The sequence below is a fragment of the Hemicordylus capensis genome, chromosome 1 (assembly GCF_027244095.1).
Source record: "Hemicordylus capensis ecotype Gifberg chromosome 1, rHemCap1.1.pri, whole genome shotgun sequence".
Classification (NCBI taxonomy): Eukaryota; Metazoa; Chordata; class Lepidosauria; order Squamata; family Cordylidae; genus Hemicordylus; species Hemicordylus capensis.
The window spans coordinates 295513925-295526773 of record NC_069657.1 but is presented as its reverse complement, the minus strand read 5'-3'; the positions used below and the strand labels follow the sequence as shown (position 1 = coordinate 295526773).

The 12849-nt window shown below is 44.6% G+C and overlaps 1 protein-coding gene across 1 annotated transcript in view; it reads right to left on the bottom strand.

The window, feature by feature from the left end:
• The window catches only part of TINAG (tubulointerstitial nephritis antigen), a 47377-nt gene that overhangs the window by 17260 nt on the left and 17268 nt on the right, over positions 1–12849 (bottom strand). Inside the window, exons 4-8 of the mRNA XM_053279088.1 lie at positions 10791–10905; positions 9678–9801; positions 8783–8933; positions 1535–1712; positions 632–677 (exon numbers count right to left, since the gene is read on the bottom strand). Of these exons, the coding sequence (XP_053135063.1) occupies positions 632–677; positions 1535–1712; positions 8783–8933; positions 9678–9801; positions 10791–10905 (614 nt within the window). The remainder of the gene's footprint in view (positions 1–631; positions 678–1534; positions 1713–8782; positions 8934–9677; positions 9802–10790; positions 10906–12849) is intronic.

Here is a 12849-nt window from a genome sequence, read left to right as displayed (position 1 = left end):
AGAGGGGGAAATCAGGCAATATTTATTTATCTTTCAAATTTGTATACCACCCCATACTTCCGTCTCCGGGCGGTTTACAACAACATCAAACAGAATAAAAATAAAGACCTCAAAACTATTTAAAACCACAGTTCAGTTAAAAAGCTTGATTTTAGCTCAGTGGAAGCTATCATCCAAGCCATCATTCACATGATAACGGTTATTTTTCAGAGGAGACCTTGATCCATTACTATTGAGAGAATAGATTATAGCTGCCAGAACACTGAAATCAGCAAAAGGTGTGTGTGTGTGTGTGTGTGTGTGTGTGTGTGTGTGTGTGTGTGTGTGTGTGAGAGAGAGAGAGAGAGAGAGATTATACATGACAGTACCAGACCTAGCAGATATGCATACCTGAGAAAGAAAATTCTAATAAACTGATATTTATTTCACATCTTTGTTTTGGAGAAACAAAAGGTCAAGGGTGGAGATAATTTACATTATCAAGTGTATGTACCAAGTGTATGTTTGGTGGGATAGGGAAGAGGAGGAATAAAATGCAGGAGTCTATGCAAAACCTGCTTTTATGCATGTGTTGCGCACAATAATTTTTTTAAAAAATCAAAGTTGTGGTGATTTTGTTTTTTGTTTTTACCTTGCACTGGCCCATTTTCCTTAATTTCTTTCATTATATCAGTCTCCTAAAGAAGAAGAAAAGAAAAGAATGAAAAGAGAAAAGATAAGAAATATTCTTAAGGTTTACATATAGTTCCCCACATTTAACATTTCAGAATGAGCTAGCTGTAAAAATATTTTACATGATGTCTCATGGAATCATGATGATAAATTGTCTGATTTTCAAAGTGACTGAACAAGCAAATTAAGATAAGGCATACTAGCTGCTCCATAACACCTTAATTGAACATTTCTATGCCTTTTGGTGCATGAATGGATTTGCAAACATAATAAGTTTTTTTGTTCCTAATACATCCTTGTGTTTTTTTTAAAGGAAATCCACTGTCCATGATTCAAGAAGTGCAATATGCACTGAAGGTAGCTTGATTGTTTCCACATTTATTGTTTTATTGTTTCTATATGGTCTCATAGGACTGGAGTATCAGCTGAGACAGAGCAGCTTATGATAACCAAGGCTGATAGTCTATTGTTATTGTCACAGGATTTGTATTCTTTACACATGAGTGGAGTGATGTCACCATCCCTTTCCTCAACTATGCAAATAGCAACTAGTGTGAACTAGAGGGATGCCCAGTCATTCAGACACTCAGGTTGTGCAGCATCACCCCTTCCCCACAAACCATTCTTAATTTTTTCCTTAGGGACTAAAATTATGCAAAGCTCTGCACAATCTGGCATTCACACCATGAGCCTAGTTCACACTTGATGGTGATGGGACCAAAGCTAGCTTGCTTCTCCAGTACATGAGGACGATACTACTGAAGCAAATGTATGATGTGGGTCATAAGAGCCTAAAATGGAATTATATTATCAAATCCCATCTCCTTTGTCATAAAAGTCACATTCTCTACTTGGCACCTACCTGTGAAGAGATTCTGTAGGGAGAACCACACTGATAAATATGGTTGGATGGCTCAATGTTATTTGGACATGGACGTGTGGCATGCCTTTTCCCATCTGCACCAATTTCACTGGAAAATGCACAACCATTTGTGGGTGGCTGATGCCAGAATAATGGATAGCAAACATGAGAAACCAGCCTGTTTGGATAAAACAACAAAAAGATTAAAAATGATATTTTAAAATATTGTTATAAAATGACACAGATGCCAGGCTTTACCAAGATAATTTCACAGCAGTAATTTCAGCTCACTCTGTAGATAATTTGCATATCAACAACAAAGATTTGCAATGCACAACTCTGAAATAGTCCCATTGCACTTGATATGAAGTACTCCAGGCTAAGCGTGTTGTGGAGACTGCCCAAGGCATTAATCATACTTAGCAAACAAAACCTTGTTAATAAAAGAATTGTGGTCATAAGTGTATCTCACACTTTTAAACCTTAGCTGTAGTTTGTGATTGATCTGTTCTTATCAGGTAAGAAAAATTACCAAACTATTCAATGCTCTCTTTGGCATTGTCAGGTTCAAACAGCCAAGAAGACACATTAGAAGTGCTTTGACAGAATTCTGACAGACTATGAGGCGATTTTCATGATCAACAAAAAATCGGGCTAGCAGAGGCTAGCCCGATTTTTGTTGACCATAAGAACCACCGGGCTCGCAGCCGAGCCCGGTGGTTCTTGAGCGGGTAACCCGCTCGAGAACCCCTGCTAAAAAGCAGGTTTGCGGAGCGAGTGCTCCAGCAAACCTGCTTTTTAGGAGCGTGAGTAGCTGCAGCGTGCCTTCGCGCCACGCCTACTCACGAGCAGACCCCCAGCCGGGGGTCTCCCCAGTATACTGGGGCTTGCGGGGCCACACGGCCCCTGCTCCCCCCACCGGCTCCGTCACGGAGCCAGCCATCGTGTGGGCAGCCAATCCAGCCGCCCAAGGCTCCCTGCCCGCTCTTCCTGCTCACTGCCCCAAACCGGGTCTCATTGATCGTGAGACCCGGCCCTATATATTACTTGATTGATTGACTGATTGATTGTTTAAGTGCCATCAAATCGATGTCAACTCTTAGCGACCGCATAGATAGATTCTCTCCAGGATGATCTTTTTTCAACTTGGTCTTTAAGGTCTCTCAGTGGTGCATTCATTGCTGTTGTAATTGAGTCCATCCACCTTGCTGCTGGTCATCCTCTTCTTCTCTTTCCTTCAACTTCTCCCAGCATTATGGACTTCTCAAGGGAGCTGGATCTTTACATAATGTGTCTGAAGTATGATAGTTTGAGCCTGGTCATTTGTGCCTCAAGTGAAAATTCTGGATCCATTTGTTTGTTTTCCTTAGAAACCACCATATTCCTTAGAACCAACCAATTTGTGACGGTGAGGGGGAATTCATGTGATTACCAGCAGGTGGGTCAGGACAGTGTTGCACACAGTGCAAACACATTAGACACTGGCCAACTTCAGGAAGCAACATCATAAGCCGCTCTCCTCACTAGCTGCTGTTGGCCACTTCCCAGGTTCCAAGATACAGTATCTGCACTGTGTAGTTCTGCTCAGTCTCATCCCTCACTCCGCCATGGAAGCACGAGGTTCCTAGGAACACAACTAGAAAAAGGTTGCTTTAGAGCAGGATGGGCAAACTTGGCCCTCCCACTGCTGTTGAACTACAATTCCCATCATGCCCAGCCACAGGGGTGGAGCCACCATTCGGTGAACAGGTTCAAAGAACCCGGGCTGCCACCAATCAGGGGCCGCGAGCGTGGCCCCAGACACGCTCCCTGTGTCTGACGTCAGACACAGGGGCATTATTTCAGTTCCAAACGGGGCCGTGCGGCCCTGTTTGAAGCCGAAATCAGCCTGTGCTACAGAGGAAAACCTGACTAGCTTTTTCTCCTACCTTGCTTCCACACAGTCACTTCTACCCAGGTTTTCCTCTAACCTTGCTTCCACACAATCAAAAATTGGGAGTACACACAGTTCCCAAACCCAGGTAGAACACAGTTTTCAATTGTGTGAATGACCTCATTAGTGATATACATTGGATACTATATATTTGTGCTACTTTTAATGCCTAGGACACATTAGAAACACTGATTATTAAAATGGGTCCCTCGCTGCAGATTAGCAAAGGAGACATTCAACCATGCAGTGTGAGCCTATGTTTGTTTTCTCAGAATTCTGAACAAATTCAGTAAAGTTTGATTCCAGGAGGTTTTTCACACGGGGCTTTTAAAGCCCTTTAACACACATCTCCTCTGGAATGGAGGTGCTGCATCCACATGTTGGCCAGATTTACCCTGAAGTCCCTGAGAGTTATTGGGGAGCAGTTCACACACAATTCAGGTTTTTCACTGCTCATTAGAGTGTAGCCTGATTTATATCCAGAGTAAAAAAAATACACTATTTTGCGTTGGTTCTTTGGAACAACTTCAGTTTCACAGTAAAGCCTCCCAGCAAACTTGCAGTAAAGCCTGCTGTGTGTAAAAGTCCCAGGTACAGGGGCGTAACTACCATTAGGCAAGGGGAGGCGGCTGCCTGGGGGCCCCCACACCTCGAGGGGCCCCCCAGAGGCAAGTCACATGTGAAGTGAGTGTGTATGTATCAGCGAGGGGTCCATTTAAAAATTTTGTCTCTGGTCCCACTCCAGCCTCATTACGCCCCTGCCCAGGTAACTGTGTGGAGAATTGTAGCCTCAGGCAGCAAATCTAACCACATTTAGCTGGAAGTACATTTCAGTGAAACCTAAAGGATTTCCTAGCAAGGAAAGCATGTCTACTTAAAAATAAACTCTTCTGCATTCAACTGTTTGAGATCCTTCACTGGTAAGTGCATATAGGATTGCACATGCTCAGGGATGTAAACCAAACCAAACCAATTTGTGCTCCCAGCATATTTTACTCCCTATAGGAGACCAGTAAGTCCCACTGAAGCAAGGAAGATAGGTGGGGAGAAACAGAGAAAAGAGCAAGAATTAGCACCATTCCTCAGGAGAAAAAGGGTGGGCAGGGGGGGATGAGGAATCTGCCAATTTTACCAAGAATTCTTCTTGGTAAAATTGTAAGACATGCTGGGGCTCAAGGAGCTCCTGAAGTTACGTCCTTGTCTGCCCTAAAAGTCATTCTCCCTGCTCCCCAATGTGGAAGCAGGGCTGGTTGTGGTCTCTCACTGTACTGAGTTAAAAACCAGTCTCTGCAGGTGCTCAGAAGCAGGGTCATCCCTAGTGGGGTGTGGGGCTGGGGGACAAATCAGTATGTCCAGGGCCTCCTTAACATTTCATATCATTACAGAATCATACTGACTGATGACATGCAGTGTAAATAGTGTGAGTGAGGTTTTTGGACATGTCCAACCAGCTTGGCATTTTTAAAGAAAAATAAAACAAAAGCACAACACATGCTTCACAGTTCTCACTCAGACCTTCTGGATTGCAAAACAACTTGAACATAAGTGCATTTATGAATGAATGAATAAAATATTGTTTGTTCCAGAAGTTTTTGTAATTTTCTGTCATGAAACAAGACACTAATAGGACTTTTTAGATAGTTAAAAAAAACAAAACCCAGCAAATTTCCCAATCTGTTTCAAATATTCAGAGACTTCTCAGTCTCTCCTCCCCAACCATATCAAAGCCCTATGGCAAGCAGATCCTTATATATGGAGGGGGATGACGACCACAAAAAGGAATTCACATCATACCTCCATTACTAAGCAGGCAAAGACTGGTCTGTGCTGGGCAGAGGGTCTGCAGAGAACTGTGGTGGGTAAAGGGCAGCCAGCGATGGCCACTCTGCCTTCCTCCTTCCTTGCTTGCCTGCCAGGGCACTCAAGTTCAGGCTTCAGGGAGGCCTGCATGGAGGCCTCTCTGGAAGCCCCGCCCACCCACCAATCAGCTGAAAGGCAGGGAGAGAAGGAGCTCTCTAGCACCTTGCAGGCTGGCTGCTTAGATTGCCGGCCAGGAGGACTGGCTGAGGGTCCTTGGGGCTGGGTGGGTGGACAATGGGGAGTCATGTGACATGTCTTTGGGGGCCCCTTGAAGGCAGTGGGCCCACAGACAACTGTCTCCCCTTGTCTAATCAAAGTTACGCCCATTACCCTGGCCCTGAGCAGTAGCATAGAGTCTGATACTCAGCAGGAACCAGTCTCTGTTGGGGGTGATTACTTATATAGCAGAGTATTTCAGGAGCTAACTCACTCCCATCACAGCAGAAGTTAACAGAGTCTCAGGGGCAACGGCTTGTAAATGATAAGCATGGAGATTCTTATAAGGTTAAACTAATCTACTTTATTCAGAAGTCCATTGTGATAGAAAAGAACTATATCTAACTTCTGGCTAAATGTTGGTCAGAGAGAGAACTGGTCAGAAAGAGACCTATAGAAGCATGGTGCTCAGAGAGAGGGCTAGAAGTATTCTGGGAAGAAGGAGGGGGGAGAGGAAGTCATTCTCAGGAAGTTCCTGAGTACATTCTATCAATATAGGGGTCACAGAGGAGAAATGATTGTCTACGATCTCTCCTATATATTGAGATCATAGAGAGATCAGAGAGGAGAGATCATAGAGGAAAGCGAAGGAGACCCTAACTATCTATCTCTACCCCCAATGCCCCTAGTGGTCATTAGGGTTATTGGTTACTAGGTCGCTAGGTTTACGGCCATCTGGAGCTGAATCTCCAACATTCTCAGCTTCAAGTTCTGACCCTAGGCTGGAGCCTGCCAGCAGAGAGACCCCAGAATCAGCATGCCCAAGCCCCCAATGAACTAGGTTCTTCCACACCACATACATTGTACTTCCCCAAGCCTGCACAACAGTGCCGGCAATGGGCCTGGACTGGAGCAGTGGAAAAGGGCCAGAGGACTGTCCCTTTAAATTAATCTGGTGTCCAGGCAAGGAGGCTAAGCCTGGGAGGGGAAATTGGAACCTACAGGGATGTAAAGCCTCATTCCATCTCTCTAGGAGTTATCCTGGTGCTGCAACCCCAACTGCCTCGTAGGTTCCTGATTTCAGGACAGGACATTCACCAGGGCACTTCCCTCTGTACTCAGTGCATCACTGAGCATCCTCTACTTCAGCAGGCCCATCCTTTCACCTTTTGTCCAGCCCCTCAGATGTGTCTCTGCTCCTACTTTTAGTCAGGGGCCTGAAGCAGAAACAGATTGCCGTTAACTTGCAGGGAGGCGTGGAGGGGCCTCTTTTTAGAACAGGGGTTCCCAACCAGTTGTACTCCAGATGTTGCTGAACTACAACTCCCATCATCCCCAGTCACAATAAATGGTAGCTGGGGATGGTGGGAGTTGTAGTTCAGCAACATCTGGAGTACAACTGGTTGGGAACCCCTGGTTTAGAAGAATGGGCCTGCCAAAATACAGGGCGATTGGCGGCATATCAGTGGCATATGGAGTGAGATGATGCCATGGTGTGGGGAGTCCACACTGGATTCTTAGGAGAGGCGGCTCTGTCTGGATAATATCCCTCTCTAGCAGAATGGCAGTGCTGACACCTAATTAGTACAGGGAACAGCTTTTAGATACTCATTTTTTTGTTAAGCCTATAATCATTTCTTTAAAACCTTGCTATCTTAATTTAGGAAATTGGTGCCTGTCACCAGGTGAGCTTATTCTACCTGCTCCCAGAAGCCTCCCTTGTTGTAACTGCATCTCCAGATTGCACTTTTGCTATGCTCAGGAGCTGAACCACAATGTGAGCTCCCAGTCTATGTTATACATGGGGACAAGTCACTTAGTTGGCAGTGGACTGGTCACCCCTAGATTTGGCTGAAAGCCCCATAAACTGGAAAGGGGAATTAGATCCACACTCCCTCTTTCTGTGAGGGGACCCTGGCTAAGCAGACTCCAGAACTAGCTACTGCAAGTGTCTGGCACTCAAGATCATTTCGGACTTGGAATGAAATCTAAATTCCCCTCTTCCTCGCACAAGAGGAAGATGTTGTTAATGAAGCACTCAGGCCAGGAAGCAAAGGCAGATAAGACAACAGACTCATTACAATAGAGATGAATCAGTGATGTAACTTTGATGAGGTGCCCATCAAAACTCTTGATAGAACTATTAAGAAGCCCTTCCCAGCACAGGATACCCTTGGACGCACCTGCACACTCCAGTTGTCCTCACAATCAGCCTTGAATACAATAGGAGATTCACACACCTTCCCACCCAGGAAGGACGATTAGGCACAATGAAGCCTGTATGGGCTACCCTATTCAGCAAAGTATGACAAAAGAAAAGTACCCTCAAGGCACAGTTTGTGATATAAGTATCCCTAACTCCATGACCCAGTGTGCTCCCTTGTGCTTTACACTCGGGACTCCATCAGACTGCAACAAGGACTTCAGCAGAACCATCTTCGTGCTCCCTTTGTGCTTTACACTGGGGACTTCATAGCAACAGCAGACCACTTTGATGTTGCCCCCTGCATTAGGGCCATCCAAGCTGAAATGACTACCTGCTTGGCCAATTCGCTGCCCTCACGCCGAGGCTCAGCTCATTGTGCCTGGTTTTAGATTGGTCCCCCTGCCAATCTATCCAGCTGACCTCACACTGGAACTTTCCTTGTGAGAATACTTAGCAGTTATTTATGTGGGTAGATATTTTGTGAATCATTATTTATTTGGATTTTAATACATACACACACAAACACACACACCTGCATACTTAATACATGTATATTAAAATATATCAGCCAATAAACACATTTGATGAATATAAACTCCTGATCTTTCTAACTCATCTAGTTCTATTTGGATCAGGAATATTTCCTGTTAGTTGTATATTGTATATTGACTCAAAATATTGCCATACAGTAGTTATCTTCTTTACAGTCTTACGAGGGAGGCTGTCATGATGTTAATTTTGTAGATGGAGAATGGAGGGGAGATCAATTTGCCTAAAGAGATCAGTGAGTCCATGGATGAGTTCACATTTAGACCCAGGTCTCCACCATAAAATTACCAGCACATTAAAGGAATGGCTTATAGGACTATATATAATTCATATTGACTTATATGTGTACTGCCTAAAATATTGATGTTAATTCATTACTTCAGATCTGCCAATTATATCCCCACCTATTGAGAAACTTATTATGAATTGCATTTGAACTTTGTGAGGATTTTTTGCTTTGAGATGTTTGTGTATGAATTATTTTCCTCTAAGTGTTATTGCTTTCTTTTAAAACTTTAATAATGGTCATAAATAAAATATTTACCCATGTTTTTTGAGGTAAGACCAAGCACCATGTATGCTTCCTCCTTTACATCCATGTTGGTTCCTGGTGTCACAAGAGATCAAATGTTGAGGGGAAAGGTTGTCTGTGAAATGGCCTTTGGAATGGATTGCTAGTCTATCTGCAGCAACACCTGTTTTTATGGAAAACAGTTAGATTACATAGCAATCCACACTGGACCAATATAATTTATCCTGCCCCAGAGAAACCAGTAAAATGTATTGTTTCCATATGGTTTTCATTCATGTGAGAACATTACTATGCTATGAGGGTCTTTAAAGTTCTTTATTCCCATACATGCATCTCTTTACTTATGACAGGCTTAATGGCTGTACTCACAAATATGATCAGCCTGTTTGGCCAATTGAAAGAGAGAGATGGAGAAACACAAGATATAATTATGGAGTCATCTGTTCCAACCTGCTTGCCTACAGGATGTCCTCTACCTAAAGAACACCTGACAAAAGCCTTCCCGTCTTTCCCTCCAGCATTTTTTACTTCTTTGTTATCCTGCTCCATCCTAAAGGATCGGAAGGGCTCACACAAATATTTAAACATTTACATTTTAAAAAGCAAACAGTAAAATGGTGTTCCTACTTTCTGATGTTGTTGGGTAGGTAGGAGGTATGGATGCCACCTTTTTGTATCTTTTCTTTCTCTTTTTTTTTACCTCTTGAGAGTTGTTTTACCTCTTGTTTTGTTTTGTGAATTTTAACTGTTTTATAATGTTTTACATTTGCTGTGTTTTAACTGTGCACCACCTAGAGATGTCTATATCAGGCGGTATAGAAATATGATAAATAAATAACCACTGCATTTCATAATACATATTATGCAAAATTTCTGGGGTGCAAGGAAGATAAAAATAATACATTACTTGCAGTTGAAAAAGCCCAGGATGCAGCACAGTTTCTTTGGTCCAGAGGATCATGAATCCACCCAGGCCATTCATACCAGGCCACAAAAAATTCAGGGAAGTCTGTTTCAGCTACCAAGCTTCCCTAAAAGAAAAACAGAGAGAGTGCATTTCCTTGATTTTCATTTGTAGAGATGTGCAGAATGTGATTTTTCCCGACTACAGCATCTGTACCTAGAGTGTGTAAGAGAATGCTGCTTGTCTCCTCCCTGCCTTCCCCCTGCCGCATGCTCACATGGGCACTCAGTGCACCTGTGAGTTATAGGGAAGGGTGACCCATGCAGACCTCCAACATCCCAATCCAGCCTGCCCCTTGTGCTCTGAGCTCTGTTCCTCGACCAAGCAGAAGTGGGCAGATGGACAGGGATATAGGGGGACCTAATGCCACATAATGGTGCAGCAGGGAAATGACTTGCTTAGCGAGCAAGAGGCTGACGGTTTGAATCCCCACTGGTATGTTTCCCAGATTATGGGGAAACACCTATATCAGGCAGCAGAGATATAGGAAGATGCTGAAAAGCATTATCTCACACTGTGTGGGAGGAGGCAATGGTAAACTCCTCCTGTATTCTACCAAAGACAACCACATGAATCTGTGGTCAACACCGACTCGAGGGCCCAGCTTTAATGGCTTGGTATATTAGAGTCCGGTGAGCACACCAAATGGGAGAGAAAGGAAGCAGAGCTCTGTTGCACTCTATGGAGATCCTTCAGTACACAAGTGTGTGCCTGAGCAAGGAATGGCATTGTCCCCAATGCAATACATTCAAACTTACCTAATACATGAATGACAAATCCATCAGAGCTCTATGAAACAAATTAGGAAATCCTGACCATTCTTTCAAATGTTGTCTGAGTCAGTGGCACTCCAGGGGAAACAGTTTATTCTCACAACAAAGATTAGTGGTCTGGTCTGCCGACAGCCTACATCTGACAAATTATTTCAGTGCAGTGCCTGGCATGATGGAAGAGTCTGTTATATATTTAAAGCATAGCCTGAGGACTACAGGTGGGGAAAGCTTTGTTGACATTTGCCCTTTGAACATGAACATGAAACACAAAATGGATACCTACTGTGACTGGTCTCATGGCCAGCAGAGCGGCGGATGGGGGAAGTGTGCCAAGACGATAATGGAAACCTCCCTTCAGGCTCATTCCCCAGAACTGGCTGTAGTTGCTAGCTTTCCACCTGTCTCACAAATATAAATACATAGTGAATCAGTCATTAACCTACTGTTCCAGCATTCTGTATGCTGCCTTCACTCCACCCAATTCACAGATGAACCCCGGGAGCTCTCTTTGGCTGAGTCATCAAGCTCAGTGTTGTCTACACATCTTCTATTCAGGGTTTCAGGCAGGGGTCTTTCCCAGCATGGCCTGAAGATGCTAGACATTGAAGAGGGGACGTTCTGCATGCAAAGCAGGTGCTCTGCTAATGAGCTATGGCCCCTCTCCCAAGACTTCCACATGTTGCTATTTATGAGATTTGGAAATAAAACTCATACCATTTCACTCGACAAAGCCAACAAGCAATGGATATCCATAAAGAGATTACATCTCCACTCCCTGCTATTAATTGAGTTAGCAGGCAACCCAGAATCAATCCACAGAGGACAGAATGCAAAGCCATGATCCCGAATAACATGGCTCGACCCCTTCCATAAGTTTCCACTGATTTGGGTGAATGGCAGTATCTAAATGTGTCATTTTTGGGCCACAGCATTTTACTATATCTACAATGGCACATGAATAACCCCTGCTAACTTGGCAAAGAGGCACCTTTTAATGTGGTGATTCTCTTTATTTAGCAGGGGGAGAGTAAGTGGTCCTATCCACCCCCAGCACAGTACCTGCAGTGACTGTTGCTGGTAGGGGTGTGCAATTTGGGTTTTCGGGTGATTCGGCTCCGACCCGAACCGAATCACCCCTGTTCTGTTTTGTGCCCGAATCTGGGTCACCTGAATCACCCTTGATTCGGTTCGGATTCGGGTTTAATCTGAATCCGAATCCGAATCGATTGGGGGGGGTAAAAAGGGGCCCAGGGGCAAAATTTTGGGGTGGGGTGGTAGTGCCCAATGGGTAGAGTCTACCACCCCAATTTCAGGGGGATTGGGCAAAGTCCTGATTTTTGGTGAATTTTTGAAGTTTTAGTGACTTTGGGGCAGTTCGGGGGCATAGCATGGGATCTGGGCAAAAGGAGTGGGGTGGGGTGGTAGTGCCTAATGGGTGCAGGCTACCACCCCAATTTCAGGGGGATTGGGCAAAGGGCTGATTTTTGGTAAATTTCTGAAATTTTCATGTCTTTGGGGCAGACTGGGGCAGAAAGTGGGGCCTGGGGCAGAATAGTGGAGTGGAGTGGTAGTGCCTTATGAAGTCACCTTATGAAGACAAACCTCATAAAAATAAATTCACCAAAATTCACCCCTCTGCCCAATCACTCTTAAATTGGGGATGGGTGGTAGCCTCCACCCATTAGGCACTATCTACCAGCCCACCCCACTCCTTTGGGGCAGATCCACTTTCTGCCCCCAATCTGCCCCAAAGACACCCAAACTTCAAATATTCCCAAAAAATCAACCATCTGCCCAATCCCCCTGAAATTGGGGTGGTAGCCTCCACCCATTAGGCACTACCACCCCACCCCACTCTTTTGGGGCAGATCCACTTTCTGCCCCCAAACTGCCCCAAAGTCACTAAAACTTCAAAAATTCTCAAAAAATCACCCCTTTGTCCAAACCCCCTGAAATTGGGAGAGTAGCCTCCACCCATTAGGCACTACCACCCCACCCCACTATTCTGCCCCAGGCCCCACTTTCTGCCCCAATCTGCCCCAAAGACATGAAAATTTCAGAAATTTACCAAAAATCAGCCCTTTGCCCAATCCCCCTGAAATTGGGGTGGTAGCCTGAACCCTTAGGCACTACCACCCCACCCCACTCCTTTTGCCGAGATCCCATGCTATGCCCCCAAACTGCCCCAAAGTCACTAAAACTTCAAAAAATCGCCAAAAATCAACCATGAACCGAATCACCCGAATTTTTTGGGTCCGAAATTCGGGTGATTCGGCTCGTACCCGAAAAATATTGGGGGACATCGGGGGTGATTCGGTTCATCCCCGAATCACCCGAAATTG